Here is a 21052-nt window from a genome sequence, read left to right as displayed (position 1 = left end):
CCGCTGATTATATTTTATATAGTTAAACTAATGTGCATGTCCACAGGACACCAAATTTTGATTAAAACATTTCCCAATAAATCTATGTGTTTCTAGTATTTTGTTTGCACTCACCGGCAAACACGATGTATGGCGTGTAATAAATTTACTGCAACGAGAATGTTTTATCTGCAATGTAGATAGATCGTACAGCCAGGATACCGACATTTAACATGATCTAACTAAATTAACCCAAACTATCAAAAATTCTTAAGTCTAATTACACATTTTTGTGCGTATATTTGCTATACTTGCACTAATAAAAGCCTTTTAGGATTACTGCTAAGAAAATTAGTAGAAGATGTCGTAACGATGCAGCAAAAACAAATAAAATTATTGAAACCAAAAAAAAAATAATGCAATGTTTTAGGATGATTGTTAAAAATTTTAAATTCATAAGCCAATTAGTTTGTAGAGAAAACCAAGAGGAGATACGTCAGCCAAAATAAAATAAAATACACTAAATTAGTGTATAAACTTGATAATCCACCAGTAAAGGTACCTTGTTGGGAGTGCTGGAATCTTTTTCTGGTTTCTTTGATTTCTGCAAGCATGATACAATGCCGTTTGAGTCGTAACGACTAACATATAAAGACATCCACAATAAAATAAAACACAAAATGACATCACAATAAATTTAAACAGTTAGTAAATGATGTTCTATAACAATAAATAATTAATGAAAAATGTAAATGGTACCGTTAAACTTTGTTAGTCATTTCTACCGCAAATATATCAATGAATTATTTTAAGGTGATTACTAACCGATCTTACGTAATGTAACATTCGCAGCAAGCATCTCGTTACACCATGTATCAAAACGATGTCCCAATACTTAAAACACAATTGCTCGCGTTACGAAATGTTACAATACACCCTACCAGTCAGCACACATCTTAATATAACGACAAGCACAACCTCATAACTTAATTAGTAATACCCTTGATAAGACATTATAACCACAATGACATTGTACATAGAAACATACACAACTTTAACTTTCCATTAAACATGATTCCCTTACCTTTTCGCTTTTAAACAAGCAAAAAAATATTTTTTTATTTTTTTTTTATAGTCATACACATACATTTTTAGCATACTATTTAACTAAGTGCAACAATAACTAATATCATGATTTACCAAATACATATTGTCTCCAATGGCTATCTGTAAAAAACTGCTTTAATTATAGAACCTTCTTTGCGCACAACCTAATGGTATTTTTTTAGATATGCTCGTAAATAACTATATTTCCATGTTTGTCCAATGAAGTATTATTAAATTAATAGAACTGATCTTGCTTTTAATTAAGCTACTACAACTACGAGTAGAGACAGTGGTTAATAGATGTAAGACGTACATGTAAGGACTGTGACACGCACGCTAATACGTTGATCTTCAACAAGCATGTTGATACATAGATAGATATACGACACGCACGTTGATACGTAGATAGACCTACGACGCGCACGTTGATACGTAGATAGATCTACGAAACGCACGTTGATACGTAAATAAATCTTCGACGCGCACATTGATACGTAGATAGATCTACGACACGCACGTTGATACGTAAATAGATCAACGACACGCACGTTGATACTTAGATAGATCTACGACGCGCACGTTAATACGTAGATAGATCTACGACACGAACGTTGATACGTAGATAGATCTACGACATGCGCGTTGATACATAGATAATCTACGACACTATATGATTGTGTGTACGCAGATTTTGGGGATTAATGTGTTTTATTTGTTAAAGTATAAACTATAAATAGACTTACCCTGTAGCAGAGCGTAAAACCGGTCTTGTTTAGCATCCAGAATGGACAGTACAGGGACAAAAGCTGCGTCCCCTCTATATCGGCGCTATGCATGCCCAGTTCTAGCGTCATCACTGAGGGACTGTCGTGCGACTCGAACGACCACACCGACAACTCTTCGAGCTCATCTGGCAGGTTCTTAGTGCATACCCAGCATTTGTCCAGGTAGTTCTGAATCTAAATACAAAGCATTTGATTAGCAAAACACTAATTATCAATGTGAGTTGATATTAATTTATTGAGTTGATATTATTTAGCGCCCCATTGGAAGACGTTTTTAAGCTTCTGGACTGGTACGGATTTAGCATAAACATCGATGGTGAAACATAACTCAAGTGTTTTTTGCCAAACATCATGGCAGAGACTCTCGATGCGATACTATACTTAATGATCTCAGCAGAGTTTCTCAACATGTGGACCTAAAAATCAACATGAGAAAGACAAATATCATGAGTAATTGTAATGTACCGCTCCAACTGTTAACTAGAGTATGTCATTAAAGTTACCATAATGACTATGGAGGCCCTGTTGGGCGCGAGATGCGACAGATGGAACATCTCGCCGGGCTCGAAGGTCTGCGTGCGGCGCAGGCCCAACTGCGACACGACGACGGGCACGGGCAGGCAGTTCTGCAGCTTGACGGCCGGCCGCAGCACCACTTCGTAGCACGACGAAGCGAACGTGTGCCGGTTCGAGTGCTCGAAGAACACTTGCTCCATAGTTCCTACCGCCTGCATATTAATAAAGACGCTGACTAAGTTACTGCAGTAAGTTAGAACTGATGTTCAAAGCTGCTCTATACTCGTAGGTCTTTCTCTATAACACCAGCTTGCAGCTGTCACACTGTGACAGTAATATTATCTCATAAGCTTCTAATGCGGCAGACGCGTTTGGAACCCTCGTAACTTTAATTTTAAGTTTTGACTAATTATTATCACCATTATCTTAAGTATAATATTATTACCTGACGTTTCGAAAGAGCTTGTAAACTAAGCTAATTTAAAATAAATGAATATTGATTTGACACAAGAAGAGAGGAAAGCCAAAGAGGAGATGGTTGGAGTGTGTGTAAAGGAAATGGATGATGAGTTGACCAGTAATAGTGACGAATGGAGGAGATTGACATACTTTGCCGACCCCACTTAAGTGGGATGGGAAAGGACATGATGAGCCTCCTAATGCAACATGACGTCATTAAACGATAAACAGCGAGCGCTGAATAAATAAAAAGTCTTGCCACTTTCTACTCTCATATAGTAGATATAAGCTTTTAAAAAATAAATGTAGTATGAACTTATATAATAAAAACAATATTGTTTGTTTCGATTTCTTGGTCTCTTAACTTTAGTTTCGAGTGACAAAACCTCAGGTTTTAGTTTCGAGGGACAAAACCATAGGAACTGCCACGTTACACTCTGTCAAAAGTATAGGATCACAATCATATACTTTTGTGTCTATACAAACTTCGTCTACAGAGTCGGTGTTTCATTGCGTTAAAACTGCACGTGTATTACGATATATTTATTGGTATTAAATATTTTCGTTGTGTGTTTACCTCGTCCGCTCAAAAAACAACAGAAAATTTTGTTGGTTGGAATATTAATTATAGCTAGTTGTTGTTTTAGGAACAGTAATTTACCCTCAGATAGAACTTTTCTCCACTGTTTTTGTCTTTGGAATCGCACTGCAACAACTTCGACAGTTTCACTTCCTGTTGTAGTTCACGCCATACAAATGGAGACACAGACACTGTGAAACCTAGAAGAGAAAAAAACAGACTTTACTGTTCATTTCATTCTATCATTTGTCTTGGGTGCAATAAAGAGTACATACATATATCCAAACCGTAATAGTCATACCCCTTGCGAATTTGAGCAGGAGTCCCCCAGGGTTCTATACTCTCGCCTTTTTGTACAATGCAGCTCAATTCAAGTCTACTACTTCATCTAGGATACCATTGTAAATCTATTCTGAGTATTTTTCATTTTCACTATCTTTTTTTTTCTCTCATTTATGTATTAGTTCAGTTTTTAATTTTTAAAAATGTCAATATAAATATAAAACACTATTTTAAAAAAATCAACCCTCCCGCTGCAGGACATTTGAGCGCCCAAGCAACCGAAATTTTATGTCAAGCACCTCACCTCGTTGTCATTTAGTACATTGACAGCGTATTCCTCACCAGTGGGCATACCAAAGCAAGTAAGAACAAAAAGACAATATATCGATCAATGGCAGCGGAGCTGTCCCAGCCCATCTCTTTCGTACCAACTCAATGAACTACTGGTTCGGGACACTATTGGTTGAAATTATTCTTTTTCCTTTCTCGAGATTTATCGTTGGTCGCAAGCTAGGGGTACTGGTTCATATATTTACCTTCGACAGAGAAGAATATCTCCGCAGTGGGAGTGTGCACTGCCTGCAGCGGCAGGCGCAGCGTGTCGCCGGGCGCCGCCTCGCCCAGCAAGCGCACTTCGTTACCGCTCAGCGTCATGTAGTACACAGACACCGCTACCGACAGCGTGTTCGTCACCTGTATAAATGCCTTTATTATAAATCAAAGTCATTTAAATTTTAATGAAGTAAAGCTTCTTTACACACACTTGGTGAGTAAACTGGTAATTCATCATCATCATTGTCAGTCGATGGACGTCCACTGCAGGACATAGGCCTTTTGTAGGGACTTCCAAATATCACGATACTGAGCCACCTGCATCCAGCGAATCCCTGCGACTCGCTTGATGTCGTCAGTCCACCTGGTGGGGGGTCGACCAACACTGCGCTTAGCACCTTGGGACCCCAACACCCATCGGCTCTTCGAACTATGTGGCCTGCCCATTGCTACTTCAGCTTTGCGACTCGCTGAGCTATATCGATGACTTTAGTTCGTCTGCGGATCTCCTCATTTCTGATTCGATCACGCAGAGAAACCCCAAGCATAGCTCGCTCCATCGCCCGCTGAGTGACTTTAAGCCTTCTTATAAGGCGCATAGTTAGCTGGTTACGAAAATTGTAATCGACAGTTTTAAAAGCGCCATCTGTTGTAACACTGCTAAACTACGACGCAACACAAGTAAGCCCAGCATCAATTCCGTTTAGTCTTAAACGTCATTTCGAACTAACTAGTTGGAGCGTGTGACGTAAAGCAAGGCCGATACGTGTATGGTATCACAGAACTTAACAGTTAGTGTGGGCAAAAGCAGCAGTAATTTGCCTTATGATCTTCACAGGTGCATTTGTGACATTTACCACTGCTTTCCTACCTATCCTTAGTTGTTAACTGACTTACGGGTGTATTAATAGGTATGTGGTACTGACCTGAACAATACTCCGCAGGTAAATATGCTGGGCAGCATCATGCATGACAACATCGGATATGAGTCCGCACGGCTCAACATAATGGCCTTGTTTGTTACAGTGTGGGCAAAAGCAGCAGTCATTAGTGTTATGACCTTCGCAAGTACATTTGCGACATTTATCACTCCTTTCTTTAGTTGTAAATTGATTTACAGGTGTGTGGTACTGACCTGAACAATACTCCGCAGGTAAATGTGCAGGGCCGCATCGTGCATGACCACGTCGGATATAAGTCCACGCGGCTCGACAGCGGCCGCATGCGAGACGTTCTTGGAGCGCTGGTCGCTCGTGAGACGGCGCCCTATCTGGAAGTAGCGCTTGTCCGCGCGCTCCACGGGTATCTGGATCTCTTCGTCCATTTCCATTATCTGAAATTAAAGATTACTGCGTTTCATAAACACGTCAATGGGGGCAATGACGAGACGGCGACGTGATTTTTACGTGTCCAGCGCTGTAAGTACACATTATACCCCTAATACTAGTGCGTAGGGGGTATTATTGCAAAGTTGATCGAAGTTAACTGAATATGATAGTGAAGAAACAAAGTTCGCTTCGTGCAATCTGACCTCACCTCGCTCAACTTCTGATCTTTGGTAGTTTTTGTACCCAGTCAAAGGACCCGAAGCGATCCGAGTTCGTCGAAGCGAATATAATATTCACCACGCCCAAATGTAAATTCGTTTATTTTTTTTCAATAATAAAGTCGTTTTGCGTGGCGGCAGAAAATATCAAATTTTTTTTTTATTATCTATTTAAAGTTAGATAAATGACACAACAGAACATGGGAAAATATTCTATAATATTACCTTAACGTTCAGTTTTAGAGGCGGTGGAGGTTCATTCAACTTCATGACATTGAGTCCGCCATGTTTCAATTGCAGAGGAACCGAAGCACTAGGTTCTAATACCACTTCTCTGCAAAAATAACAAATAATAAATATATTTCAAAGAATAATATAAGTGGGATTTATGCACTTTTAATTTAATGTATTATATTTTTTGGGTTCGTTTCTCTTGACTGGGAAAGTTGTCAATATTCTAACTATTCCCCTCCATTTTACATCTGTACGGTGTGGGTATAGTTTTCATACTTAGGCGTCCGGTGTCTTTTAGTCCAAAGCTCAAAGATCATTTGAAAGACTAAAATAATGAAAATAACAATACGGACAGTAGATACATAGCTTATGTATACGAGTATGATAATTCTTATAGGCAATAGCATACCTGAAATCAGAGTCGACTTTGCCGGTGAGGAAAACTGAGAAATCGCTGTTATTAGCTAATGACAGTTTAGCAGTTAGCCCGGTGCAGTTGTGAAGCACGTACGGAGCGCCCAGATATTTCTTGTCAGGTTTCTAAAAATATACAATTTTAACAAATTCACAAAGTACGTAATTTGGCGGATCTGAAAATACTTCATTACTTTTTTTATACACATTGCAAGTAATACGTCATAGATTATATCCAAGTGTCAGATATACAAGTATATAGAGATAGATTGATTATACAGTTTTACTTACGCTTTCGTCGACTTTAACTTTCGATACGACTGACGTCTCATTGTCTCCCGTCGCGGCAGCAGCCGCAGCTGCGAAAGAATTTCCCAACTGAGTTAGGACCTGAAATAAAACATTAACGTCACACGAAAGCAATGCGATGATTCATAATGTCTTAGTCTTTAGAAAAAAAAAGTTTTATAAAAAAGAGAGCTTTAGACGCCACCACGCGACTGAAGTAAAACTACTTCCAAAAAATTAAAAAAAAGCTCCATCTACGAGCCTAAGCTATAATTGCATCGCAATGGGTTATTGGAACGCCATTTACTGGTAGTTTAACATAACAAACACTGATTCACTGTGCCTGTAGATGGCAGCACGCATCTTAAAAGACACGCCCGAGTACACTTTTCGTAATGCATTCACCAACTTACTCCCCAAGTAAAGCGTGCATAGAGAAGCTTTACATCAAAAATAGATTTTTGTTACTAACTAATATAAAAAAGATTTTGTAATATTTGGTTTTTCATTACCCACACTAATTTTTAAAAGAATTCAAAATATTCTGTAATATATTAATAGAATTAGTAAAAATAATGAGAATAGCGGCTCGGAGAACTTTGAAACACGGATGCCGCGTAGTTACCGTCAGAGGTTTGGGTAAATAATTTTTGATATTTGACTGCTTCGTCACTTAACATGAGGTGAGATTGCAGTGAATGCTCACCATGTATGGTGAAAATATGACTTGAATTTAATTTATTTTAAGTCCTATGTGTAACAACGTTCTTGCAAATAACAATATCTATTATAATTTTTTTTATCACTATTTTATGGGGTCTTACCTCCATCCCGCTTCTAGTGATAGTGATCTCCAACGGTTCGCTGCTAGAGACTGTGATGGTCTTGTTGGCTTGCCGCTGGGCCACGGCTTGTATGTTGGCCGCGTCGTCCGATGTGTCGATAGATGGGGCGTTCTCTTGTGGACGCATTACCACCTGAATAACAAAGTATTGGCCAAGTTTAACATTATTGGTTAGGTTACAGAGAATATATTAACAAACTAGCCGACGCCCGCGATTTCGTCCGCGTGGAATTCGGTTTTTCACAAATCCCGCGGGAACCATGGATTTTTGCGGGATGAAAAGTAGCCTATGTGTAAATCCAGAGTGAAATCTATTTCCATTCCAAATTTCAGCCAAATCGCTTCAGTAGCCGCAGCGTAATAGAGGAACTAACATACTTTCATACTTACACACTTACACACAAACTTTCGCCTTTATAATATGAGTGTGATTCAGGACATTCTAATTAAAGATGCTTCTCTTGTGGATGCATAACGACCTGAAGAACAAAGTATTGGCCAAGTTTTACAACTAATGGTTCGGTATAGAGGATGAATAAAAAGGTATTAACAAATTCAGGACATTCTAATAAAAGACCAGTAAAACTAGAATGCGTCAACTTACGGACGCGATGACTCGTCCCATCGCAACGAAATAGTGTGCAATATTTTCTAGACAGCAATACTCGTAATTTTGATATCGTCACTATTGCTCGACATCATTTTCTATACTAATATTATAAAGAGGCAAAGTTTGTATTAATCTCCGGATCTAGTGAACCCATTTTGAAAAATCTTTTACCACGTTCGACGAACGAACGAATAAATAAAATTTTAAAAGTTGTACTTAAATAGCTCAATCACGTGTATACTCTCAATTGGACTGTAATGCCTACATGAATCCCAAAAATTAAAGAACGCCAAAAAACATAAAAAAATATGAATATTTATTAATTTACCTCCATCCTAAGCTCCCACGGTACATGTTTATACTGGGAGTCCTTCAGTATCTCCACAGGCTCTATCAGAGGTTCCCACATGGCGCGACCTATGTTGTAGTACGATACTTGCATTGCCCACGTGGATTCCATGTAGAACTGTTAAACAAAAAAATATTGTAGATTATGGAATTAAAGCAGGTGTTATGTATAAAACTAATTACATAGCTAAACAAATTAATCAAGCCCAAACACAAGGTAACTGCTGTAAATCGCCGAGGAGTTCCCTCGTCTGATTTATGGCTCCATCATCAGATCGATTTTAAACCTTCATGAAATTGTAGTGCTTAAAAGTACTAAATGGAACAGTATATGAACACACTAGACACCCATATAATTTTCGAAAGTTCTCCTCAATTTCTCCAGGATTCCATCATCAGATCTGGACATGATGGCAATGGGACCAAATGGGGACTATACAGTTTCAAACAAAAAAAGAATTTTTGAAATCGGTCCAGGCGTCTTTGAGTAATCGGTGTACATACATAAAAAAAAAAAAAAAAAAAAAAAAAAAAAAAAAAAAAAAAAAAAAAAAAAAAAAAAATACCGACCGAATTGAGAACCTCCTCCTTTTTGAAGTCGGTTAAAAAGGAAGTTATTTTGCGGCGTGCAAATTCTACATTTGATTCTAGGTCTAACGCGCAAACTTAGGTCTGTCAGAATATTTGCCACGTGACTTAAAACATACAGAATATTTAAAGCATTAAATTATTTAATTTTAATATATTAAAGCATACAGAAGCTTACTATTAGCTTTGTGCATAATAAGAAAGTAACTATGACAAAAGCTATGTATTTAAGAGCCCTACCAGCTGGCTAATTCAGTAACTTTGACATATGTTAGTTGACATATACGAAATTAAGATTTTATGTAGCAAATTTCATCTGGTGCCTACCCTTAGTGGATATCTTAAAGTATACTACAGCCTATCTTGATGAGTACTGTTTACCAACAAACAAATTAAAAATGAGGGTATAAATCACTAGTCATTTCACACCTAATATTAATTATAATTAACTTGTTCTTAGCCTAGAACAATCAGATATGATTAATATATTTTATATAACATTTTATGAATAAGCAATACATAATTTAAAATAAATAAGTTATGAAATGACATGCGTTCTCTACCTTCATTTCTAATTTATTTGTTAGTAAACAGTATTCATCAAGAAAGGGTGTAGTATATATAGGTAGATGACATTTCTATGATGATAACACTTATTTTAATAGCTCTATGCCATCAACTTTTACAATAATTACAAATGTCTGAAATATCCACATATTTATTGTATATGGATATTTCAGACATTCAGACATTATTAACTAAGCGAGCTTCAAAAAATGGATATGGATAACAAAATGCATAATTACTTACATCAGAACTCCAATCTTTAGCTTGTCCTGTCAAGGAAGCTTGCATAACGAGTACTGGTATTGTTTCATTTCCGATCTCCATTTCTAGAGCCAAGACAATAGACGGACTTGACATGAGACATATCTCTCCCACTGGCGGGGTTACGACTTCTGGACTTGTTGCTTCTTCTAAATCGATAGCTTCTTCAGCTTCCTCTAAAAAGGATGAAAATGGAAATATAAAAGTAACTTTAAATACACGAGTATTCTGGGACACACTCAATTAAGAAACAGTCGAGTAATAGGAGTTATTAAAACTCGAGTGCAATAAAACTTTTGAAAGAAAACAATCATTTAGTAATTACATAGTTAAATACTATTAGTAATTAAGTTCAGGTAGATTCAGTCAAATGGTCTATTGAACTAGCGGACGCTCACATCCTTTGGTGGAGAATTCAGTTTTTCACAAATCCCGCAGGAACCATGGATTTTTCCGGGATGAAAAGTAACCTATGTATCAGGAGCAGAATCTATTTCCATTTCAAATTTCAGCTAAATCGCTTCAGTTGTCGCAGCACAAAGGAGGAAGAAACATACACACTTACACACACACACACACACACACAAACTTTGCCTTTTATAATATTAGTGTGATATAATAAGCAATTTAAGTATTGTACACTTGTAAAAATGGACGCAAAATCATCAATCACAAAAAGCATTCTAACTAGTGGACTTTTCAAGTATTTTCAAGTACTACAGTACATTTGAAAACTCTGAAGGTATGCCGTCGTGCTCGTTTGAAAATACAAAAACCATACGTCTTGGGTGGTAAAAAAAGACGGAGTTTCATATTTTTCAGTGAGTATTCATCTTATTATTATATCAACAATACTAAGTTCTGTAAATACTACTATTTGAATACGAAATCATTGTCTAAATCTTTTTTTATGTTAAGAAAATTCATATAAGTATTTGCTACTAGTACATGTCATCGGTTAATTCTGTTCTTTCACAATTAAGTGTTTGTGCGTCTGTTTTTAATAAGTCCGTTACTTTAAGCAACAATTAAAGAAGAAATAGCATTATTCCTATATGTAAAAATAGCATTACAGTCATTTATAAATGAAGATTGTGAAAATATTATTACCTGTCTTTAAAAACCAGTACGAGGTGGGTTTGAATGGCGTTATGTCCCACAGTTTGTTGTAGAATATAGTTTTGTTCTCTTGCTCTACGGAGTCCTCCTCGCGGCTCGTTACAGTCGCCAGCACACGGTTCAATAGTGCAATTGTTTCTGTGGTAAAAAAGTACATTTTTATTTTTTTAGGATACGTGTGATACAGTTTAACTGCATTTATTGTCATATTTTTACTTTATGTCAAATTACAAATACAAAAATTACCAGTAAGCATAAAATGACAATGATAATAAGCCACGAGATATTTCTGGGGAGTGAGACATATTTTCGACCAACAGCGGTGAAATAAATTGAAAAATATAGCTGTCTTTTGTTGCAGCGGCGAAAGAGGAAGCGATGTTTTCGACTTCACCTTTCTAGACGAGATATGTCATTGGCGGATCCTAGGCCCAGTTTATTTAAAGATGCTGTTAATGATTTATATCAGAGATGGAAGTATTTATCTGCGCGTGACCTGGCTACTTGGTCGCTAACTATGGGCCTCATAAGAAATAGTCCAGTCCACTCCGGACTCACACAGCGTGCTATGGAACGAGCTATGCTTTGAGTATCTCTGCGTGTACGAATTAGAAATGAAGAGGTCCGCATACTAACCAAAGTTACTGACATAGCTCAACGAGTTGCAAATGGTCGAGGCACAGTACAAAGAGGTCCCGAGGTATTGGAATAGGAAGGAACCCAACACTAGAAAGCGCAGTGTTGATCGACCCTCCACCTGGTGGACAATTGACGGTGGCGAGTCGCAAGGAATGGATGAGGATGTAGACGGCTCAGGATCGTGGCGTTTGAAAGTCCCCACAAAAGTTCTGCAGTGGACTTCCATCGGCTGATATGATGATGATGATGACCTGGCGACACAGTGATCTTGATGTCGGTGAGCGCGATGTCCAGGTGCATGCCCTGCGCGGGCGGCTGCGACAGCGCCAGCGACAGGTGCGCGGGCGCCAGCAGGTAGCGCGGCGCAGCCCCGGCCTGCGCGCCGAGCCGCCGCACCGTCACCTGCAGGCTCGACACCGCGCCGTCCGCCACCATGCGCTCGCTCGTCTTGCGCAGCTTCAGCCGCATCTCCATCTGACGACAATGTCTTCTGATATAGTTTATATATATCTCAGACTAATTAGATAAGTACCTGCCTCGCTTGACGTTACTTTTCTGACAAAGTATATCAACGATCTAATGCGATTATAAAAACTCTCTCAATAGAATCGATAATTCATAGTTGTAATCGTGTTCATCGGATAAAGAGCTCCGTAAAAATACCTGGCTGTAGTTGAATGGTGTAAAAAACGGACAAAAACTTCTGGTTTAGTATATGATATACTCGTATATACCAAATCTAAGCTAGTTTTGTAAATGACAGACAATTTTGTTCGTGAATTTGGGTACGATTTCTAATTGTTACGGTTTTTGAGACAAAGGAGTTGAAATCATCCGAGGTACGAACAAAAGCGCCTCTCTACACTACTTGGGTAACTTCGGGACTTCGTTGGGGCGTCCAAGCGAGTCGTGTATCTGAGGATTTACTAACGGACACACGCGACTTCATTCAAGTAGACGAATCCTTTAAGCTAAAACTAACTTTAAAAGATAGACATGCTGTAATTGGCATAATGTCATCGGTCCACAAAGTGGGGGTCGTCCAATACCGCTTTATACGGTGCAAAGTCGCCATTCGAGTAGCTTGGGACACCAACCGACCCAACAAACTATGTGACCCGCCCATTGCCACATCATGTTCGCAAATCGTTGACTTTAGTTCTTTTACGGATATTCTCATTTCTGATTCGATCACAATACATATAAATCTTGATTCGCCCCATCGCCCACTAAATGACTCTGAACCTTCTTATGTGGTTCATAGTGATCAAGTCTTTCTCATTTAGGCACTAAGGAGGTAACCACGAAGAAGAAGCAAACTGTCACTTACATTCAGGACAAGAGCGTCGCATTCCTTCTGCTCCAGCGACTCGACCAGGATGATGTCGGGTTGCTCGATCTTTATGTTGACCGTCATCATCGCCAGCTTCTGTTCCGCTGCCACGGGCGCTGACACCACCGACACTTTCTTTTTCTATAATTTTAATGTAAATATAATTTATCTGGTACGCTATTCAGTTTTATTTAAATAGGTTGGATGATTTTGCTTTCGTTTATTTTTTCATGCTAACATTTTGAGCAAATTGGCCACCAGTGGATCTCGCGAGACAAATTTATCTACGTTTGTCTCTATCAATATCTCTTTCATCGCGATGGGAGAGTGGCTTAGACATTTTTTTTTTTAGATTTTCTTATTACGCCTTATGATGTTAAGTAAAATTGCCTTGGCTTCTAATTAGGCGCCCACAATATGGGCATATGCTACACTGATCTCATGAGTGTCTTACGTTTATAATTTTTGTTTCACTTTTCCAACACCACTGTCATTAAGCCTTCTTAAGCATTTTACAACTCGTAGAGACATTTCAGAGACTATAGCTTTATGTGCCTTAAAATTCATCAGAAAAATACATTCCATCTGTACAATTGGCAATGTAACGATGTTAACTAATTAAGATTATAGGACTATTTTTACTGAGATGGGCGAATGAACACTGCTACTTTTAAACTCCGAGATGTTAGCGTAGCAATAATGATATCAAAGAATCAATAAATAATTACTTGATATAAAGTGATGAAAAAGATAAATTTAAACTATGATCAGATATATATTTTAAGTTTCTTACGGTTACGCTGTCGCCCGATTTGTCACCCGACAATTTCACAGCTTTGATATCTTCTTTGGTTGTGGACACAGTTGGTGCGTCACTCAAGCCCGTAGTCATAAACTCAGCAATCTTGTTCAGGAAATCCATGGCGAGGATTAAGTTGAAGCTAAATATTCTCATGTCAACTGTAAAGAATGTATATTTTTAGTTTGGAATATGTACGAGACTACATTTTATAGCTCGGCAACTTCGTTTGTAACATACCCGATGGACCGCGCGGGCCGGGGGGCGTGTAGCGATGAATGAAAAACCAACGACTTCACACCCCGCACGCACGATTTCACACCTGCGCAGTCTTTCCCCTCGTCACCCGCATATCATGGGAGTGTCATCAACGAAGTTGCCAGACTATAGTAGACTAATTTACCAAATCCGCTCTCTGAATTTAATTAATTTTTTACGAAAATTGTGATATAGCTTCAATATGAGCAAGCCTAAAACTAGGCCTCAGGTTTTTGATAATAATAACTCAAAAACATATAGTATGTCTATGTAGGTCTATAATAACTGAAGTTTCGAAATTGCATAGTTTACAAAACTAAGCCTTACTGAAATAAATAAATATTGAGTAAGTTGACTATGGTTTTATGTTATAAAGATGTTCAATTGATTATTTTATTATTTAAAAAATTTAAACAATCTCAGATTAGTGAATTGAATAAACTGTACCTTTTCCAAATAATCATCACCTAATGAGTTGATGTAAAAAGTGTTGTTGTTGAAAATAAAAAGAAAATTATCACTAACTGTTCAAAATTAATGAATTTATAGACAAAAATCCTTAAAATAGATGCGACAATTTGTTTTTATTTTTACGAAAATACGTGATGTATAAATCTTACCAAAAGTGTCACCATTTTTCATAGTGTAAGTAATATCGATCATGCTGCGTATTTTCTCGTGCGTCTCCATTATGTTGACGATCCTGTCATCCGACTCGCTTCGGTTTCCTTCATGTTGTTCGCGTCTCCTCTCTAAATACCTGGTGATTAATTACTAACGATATTTACTGTTTAAATACTAATTAAAACCTACGTTGAGCTATTTTTTGATATGATAAAACCTTTGTTGGTTTTTTTCTTTGTTGGATTGCCCTGTTTCAAGGTTATTATTAACTGGCTCGTCAAGCTATTAATCATTTCCCTATGTTAATCTCGCTTGTACTTATAGACACTGTAGCCGATTAGCAATAAAACAAGAACAAAACAATATATCGAAACAATAAAATAAACTTATATCGATAGTCGATACATTTATTAGTTCATGAAAAATAAACTCGTTGGAGTATCTTGTTCATAAACTCTAACCATTAACAGTTTTTATATTAAACTATTGTAGGAAATAGTAGTCTGAGACGGATATGACGTCACTCGATCTCGTGTTTGCTCGTTTCGACGCTAGGTGGCGCGACTTCTTTCCGTAAAAAGTAGGGAGTTAGATAGGGGAATGCGATCGGTTGGCGATAACGACGAACCCGACGGGACAGTTTAAAACGAGCTTACTATAGATAAAATATAAACCTTACCTGGTGATTTTAGCGCCCCTGCCAGGCCTGGTGTCGTCGAGAGTGCAGTCCACCAGCAATACCGAAGTGTTCATCGAATCATCCGAGTACATGCGACCTTTCACTGACAACAGTGCTAGACAGAATCGGGCTAGATCCACGTCTTTCGTTGTATTTAAATCGTCAGTCTAAAAAAATATAAAATATAAACGAAAATCGAATTTATTGTAAACATCCGTCATACAACATTTCTCAGTTGATTTGATGTTTATTTTAATAGGGTTTTAATAAAAATAGACATAAAATTATATTAATATAGTAATATTATTATATGAGTGAATATATCAAATTGAAATAAAAGTGTAAAATTACTCACTGCAGCATTCATGAGGTCTATGACAAAACTGTCCATAGTAAACGAGAACTTTATAGTAGTTCGTGGCATTTTCGTTTGTTCTTTCGAAGGGGTCACTATAGCAACTGTCGATTTGGTCTGGATCCTACTCGTCTGACTTTTCACAGTGACCTTTGAGGTAGCTTTCGACACGCTGGGCTGGGGTTTTGTTTCTTCAGTCTTTTTTTGACCCTCTTGCAGGTTTTCATTAAGGATTTTCATTATACTCTTATAATCGCTGTGCCCAACTGAAATCTAAGGATATGGAAAAGTATATAAATCATTATAAGTATCATATCATAAAATATGAAACACTGTAAACGTTAAAAGTTAAAATCTCTTTAACTTTAAACTAAATTTTTTTATATGAAAAAATAATACTTTTTCTGACTGTTGAACAGAAGCAGGTGTTTAAGGAATAATTCATTTATTTCGTATTCTCCGAGATAAAAAAGAAGAATTAAAGCTACAACACCAATCGGACTCAACAGAAAATGCGATGTCCAGTAGGCCTTGAATGTGTCTACGTGAAGATAAAGACATCGTCGTCCAATAGCAGCGGAGTTAAAGTATCACTCCCTCATTCGTCCTATCACAATAAAGAACGATATTCTCGATTCTGCCACTATTGGTGACATTTGTCTTTCTCTCAAAATATGTTGGGTGCATTTTAGGCCTACTTGCTATGAATGTAAATAATCTTTGTTTCAATAAAAATATGCTCAAGTCAAATATCTTTAGACCACACTACTAAAGTAAGTCTTATTTCAAGATAAATAATACAAAACGCCATCTACGAGCCCCCAGGCATCATCGCAACAGGTTCTTTAAGTGTACAAAAAGGGATTGTTTCAGAGTTCACTAAGAATGCCATCTACTGGTAGTTCAAAACAACAAACACTGTTTCACTATGCCTATAGATGGCAGCACGCATCTTTAGCCTCGCCCGTTTACATTTTTTATAGCGCATTGACCAGCTTGCTCCCCAAGTGCGTAAAGAAAAGTTTTAATTCGAAACATAAAAGTAAAAACTTCTAAATAAAATAAAAAACTTACAGCAATAGTTTTCATCCGTCCAGATATGTCCAAATCGGGTAGACTCTCGTACCAGGGGGAGAGACTGCGCTTTACGAAGAGCTTAAAGCTCGTTGGACGCAACAGTTTCCGTTCGTGCACCAAGCCCTGGACATTGTCTTCTTTCAGCGTTACACAGGATACCTTCATGTCTTCCAAGTCTAGCGTCAGCTCGTCTACTGTCACCTTGTTATCCACATCCTGTTACAATGAAAAATAATTATATTTCGCTATTACCGCGAAATCTCGACTTCATTACAACATCGCACCCAGCTTCTATAAAAAAAAAACTCAATTCAAACACAGATATCGATATAAAAATACTGCGAAAGCTGCGAAATATGGAGCTTCATCAGGATCAACCGATGCTTCGACAGTTACGTTGTGAAACAATAGATTCTTAGTAACTTAGCATGGCAGATTCTTACACTTATTATTATAATAACCTCTATGTACAAGTAGTTTCAGTCGTTAGTCTATGCTATATTATTAAGTTTTCCTTTCTTCCAAGAAATTCTAAGCAGCAGCCTGTTAGGATTTGGTAAAGTTACATCCCATGCCCTTGAGAGCAGAATCAAGCCATCAATAATCCCGATATTCCCGATCATTATCATTAACATCTGGTAGTGCTCTCTACATTATCATCGAAACCTCGCCAATGAGCCTCGGAACATTATATTCTAGATCCCTTCTTCTATATGGAAGTCCGGCCTCCCGACTTTGTTTTAATCATTAAAATAGGCTAATGATGACAGATGATGATGAATTGAATATTTGAAGAGATACTCACAACAGCCTGTATATCGACGAACTTGTTGTTAAGGTTCATTCGGCCTAAGTCCACCAGCATGGCGTTGTAGCTGGTCGAGTTCTCCGGCACTATGATGATAGGCGCGGCGAGACGTACGCGCAGAGCTAGCTTGGTCGACGTCTGGTACGCGCTCTGCACATTCGCTCTGGCCGCATCCGCCGCTTGCGACGAAGCTTCGATAATAGCCTCTTGAGCGGTTTGGAAATTGTTTAAGAATTCCTGCAAAGAGAAAATTAGTAATAATAGACGGAATATGCAAATGTCCCAACAGTAAGTGCACTTCCTAGATGTAAAAAGGCACTGCCTGGGGCCTAGTACGATTCTGTATTGGAGTAAAAAATTTATATAATTTCTGTGAATAGTGCGCATCCTGAAAACTATACCATATAATAATGCAACACTTCGCAGGCCTTTACCAACAACATTGACAATTGTTTTTTTAGGGGTACAAGATAAACTCACACATCGAAAATATTCAACACCAATAAACATATTTTGTGTATTACTTGCACTATACACAATTATAAATTTGACCCGTAATACACTCACGTGTATTTATTACATAGATACGTTGCTTAGACACGTTGCACAAAATATTCGATTACTTGATCGATGTTTTGCTAAGCCAACATTAATATATTTTTTTTAATGTGCTGGGCGACTTCTTATTTAGTCGCCAAACTTTAGTCCGTTATTTTTCTATACTTACCAGCATGGAAGAGACGAACCAGTTGAGGAACACAATGCGAAGACAGTTTATTTGCGCGTCTATCGACATATTAACATCGCTGGCGGTGGGGAACTGGTCGAGATTGTACATCACTATCTGAACGTTAATGACGTCACCGCCTAGCACTTTTAGTATCTGTAAATAATAAGATAAATAATATAACAGAATTTTTTGATTAGAAATAATTCTGTTATAGTGCCACAAACTTATTTGGCCTGGTTACTGTTGTCGCCTTTTTAGTTTGTTTTGCAAAATAACGACCGGTTTTTTTCACAGGTTCATAGTTTTTGGCCCTATATAGTATTTTCTGGTGACAGATTACTGATCATCAGATAATAGAATAATATCTTGCCAATTTTATTTATCTAATATTGTATGCTTTATTTGACTTACAACAACTTTACGAATCTTTTTACGGACTGAGACAATGCAACAAATCTATGCACTAAACTTTTATATTAAATACGCGAAGTTATATACACGCACTGCATAGTCACTACACATGACCGTTTCGTTAAGAATGAATAAGAATGACCTCTTTGTGAACCGTCAACGGGTTCAAATCCTCCACTTTAATAGAAGCAACGGTACAGTCCACTTGAGTGTAGGAACTCTTCAGTATCAGCCCTGCGGTGGCGCCTTGCAGCTTCACTATGGACAACGGCCTGATGTTGTTCGCAAACTCGATCTCCACAGCACCGATCTTTGCCATGATCTTCAGTTGGATACTCTCTACTTGCTTGCGACTCGATGGCTTTACTGTACTTGCTGCAAATAATGATTTTTATCTGTTTTAAAAAGCCAAGTGAAAGTAAAAATGGAGTAGCTATCAGAAAAGCAGAGTACGAAATGAGTGGTACAAAATTGTGAAGAACAAGGACAATGCAATTGACAAGGACAAGGACACGACCTTCAGCAATAAAGACAACAATCAAAGAGCCTACTTTGACAGTCATCATCGTCATCATCATTATCAGCCGATAGACGTCCACTGCTGGACATAGGCCTCTTGCATGGGCTTCCAAACAAAACGGTCTCGAGCCGCTAGCATCCAGCTAACTTTAACGGTCAACCATCTTTAAAATATAGATAAAAAAACGGCTAACTATAGAGCTAGGACTCCGTCCATTCACGAGTAAGTACATAATGTGTGACGCTTTAACTAACACTATCACATTTTAATATTCGCAATCGAAGGCTTAATATGCTCGAGGCACAGGTTAAGACACCACTGACTTTTCAACTCTGGGCTGAGAATTTTTACTGAAAATTTCTTGGAAGAAAAGCTCAGTATTTTATAGCTATTCGAATACAAGATCTCATGATCCCCAACCAAATGGACTAACCACTGGACAAATGAGGCAGGAAAGATATACGAACTCCAACCAAATTCATTAAACCTACCACAGCTTTGGAGTAAAAAGAGACTGGTTCTTCCACCATACTAATAATAATTTATATAAATCCTGACTATTAATTTAACTTAGGCAGCATGCAAATTGAAATAATGCAAAATGCAGTGGCTACCCTGACTCATTACAACCCTGTGTTGGTTTAGGAAGTTAAAAACATTGTTCATTCTACTGGTCTCAATAGCACCAAAGTTAAGAATGTGGGACCAAGGATAGTTTCTGGAGGGCAAAGAGAAATTTGTCATGACAATAAGTGTTTTTTCAAATACATATAATGATATTTACCTTTGGATTTGGCAACGGAGAACTCTTCATCTTCCGCAATAGTTTCCAAAGGTCCCGCATTGGCGTATCTATCAACTGTGCTCTGAATAGCTTGTAGCCTCGTCTAAAAAAGATCTAAGCGTATAATCTAAATATATCATCGATATCTTGGGATCTTATTAGGAAGAGTGAAACTTTGCGTGTAGAACGAATAGAGAAGACTAAACTGTGCAAATTTTCTAAATATTTATCGACCGTATTTATAAACATGGATTAACATTCAAAATTTAAATGTCTTCAAAGAATAGTGAATTTTACGTGTGTGAAGCCTGCCTATCCACATTGGGCCAGCGTGGTAGACTATTGGCCCCCTACCCCATCTCATTCTGAGAGGAGTCTCGTGCTTAACAGCGAGGCGTAAATGGATTGCTAATGATTAAAGTGAACTTTAAACAGTCGTAACTTAAGTCCACTTTACTTTGAAGAAAGATGAGGTTTCAATCTTTATTCATGTTTATATATGCTCTAAAACTAATAATCTCATACACAATAATAATCTTAGACTCAAGCTCTCATTAAGTTAGCTTGCAGTCATAAAAAATAAAATAATTTACTGTAATGTTCACACTACGAGTAGTATATACTAATTAATATAAAACTTAATAATTAACATATGTCTGCATATCTAAAGATGTGCAGGCATTATAAACATATAGAATAAAATACTCAAGCTACGTAATACAACTTAAGACACGTTAAAGGTATATAAAAGTAATGTTGTATATTAGTATATACAACAAATAGAATATTTACCTGATACTCATTAACTACGACTAAAATTTCCCTTAATCCTTCCAAATGCAACAAAAGTTTCAATCTTGTAAAGTCGAGTTTGATCATCTGTTCCACAGAGCCAAAGTGACTTCGAAACTCTGGACATTTTTTATCGACCTGAAAATAAAAAAATATCCAATCAG

General features: G+C 37.5%; 1 protein-coding gene across 3 annotated transcripts in view; it reads right to left on the bottom strand.

The window, feature by feature from the left end:
• Positions 1 to 21052, bottom strand: part of LOC112042854 (intermembrane lipid transfer protein Vps13) — a 58952-nt gene that overhangs the window by 19119 nt on the left and 18781 nt on the right. Inside the window, exons 19-43 of one of the 3 annotated variants that reach the window (XM_024078029.2) lie at positions 20889 to 21026; positions 20097 to 20199; positions 18935 to 19167; positions 18379 to 18534; positions 17649 to 17888; positions 16841 to 17059; positions 15767 to 16039; positions 15412 to 15578; positions 14729 to 14868; positions 13845 to 14011; positions 13049 to 13192; positions 11970 to 12192; positions 11071 to 11217; positions 9943 to 10136; positions 8525 to 8662; positions 7567 to 7719; positions 6746 to 6844; positions 6450 to 6580; positions 6032 to 6140; positions 5396 to 5593; positions 4245 to 4401; positions 3508 to 3626; positions 2375 to 2599; positions 1830 to 2045; positions 542 to 583 (exon numbers count right to left, since the gene is read on the bottom strand). In XM_024078029.2, the coding sequence (XP_023933797.2) occupies positions 542 to 583; positions 1830 to 2045; positions 2375 to 2599; positions 3508 to 3626; positions 4245 to 4401; positions 5396 to 5593; positions 6032 to 6140; positions 6450 to 6580; positions 6746 to 6844; positions 7567 to 7719; positions 8525 to 8662; positions 9943 to 10136; positions 11071 to 11217; positions 11970 to 12192; positions 13049 to 13192; positions 13845 to 14011; positions 14729 to 14868; positions 15412 to 15578; positions 15767 to 16039; positions 16841 to 17059; positions 17649 to 17888; positions 18379 to 18534; positions 18935 to 19167; positions 20097 to 20199; positions 20889 to 21026 (4131 nt within the window). Of the gene's footprint in view, positions 1 to 114; positions 169 to 541; positions 584 to 1829; positions 2046 to 2374; positions 2600 to 3507; positions 3627 to 4244; positions 4402 to 5395; positions 5594 to 6031; positions 6141 to 6449; positions 6581 to 6745; positions 6845 to 7566; positions 7720 to 8524; positions 8663 to 9942; positions 10137 to 11070; positions 11218 to 11969; positions 12193 to 13048; positions 13193 to 13844; positions 14012 to 14728; positions 14869 to 15411; positions 15579 to 15766; positions 16040 to 16840; positions 17060 to 17648; positions 17889 to 18378; positions 18535 to 18934; positions 19168 to 20096; positions 20200 to 20888; positions 21027 to 21052 lie in introns of all 3 variants that reach the window. The other 2 variants (XM_024078028.2, XM_024078030.2) reach the window with 2 other exon arrangements.

The sequence above is a fragment of the Bicyclus anynana genome, chromosome 12, assembly GCF_947172395.1.
Source record: "Bicyclus anynana chromosome 12, ilBicAnyn1.1, whole genome shotgun sequence".
Taxonomy (NCBI): Eukaryota; Metazoa; Arthropoda; class Insecta; order Lepidoptera; family Nymphalidae; genus Bicyclus; species Bicyclus anynana.
Note: the sequence above shows the minus strand (reverse complement) of the source record. Positions and strands in the feature narration are given on the sequence as shown.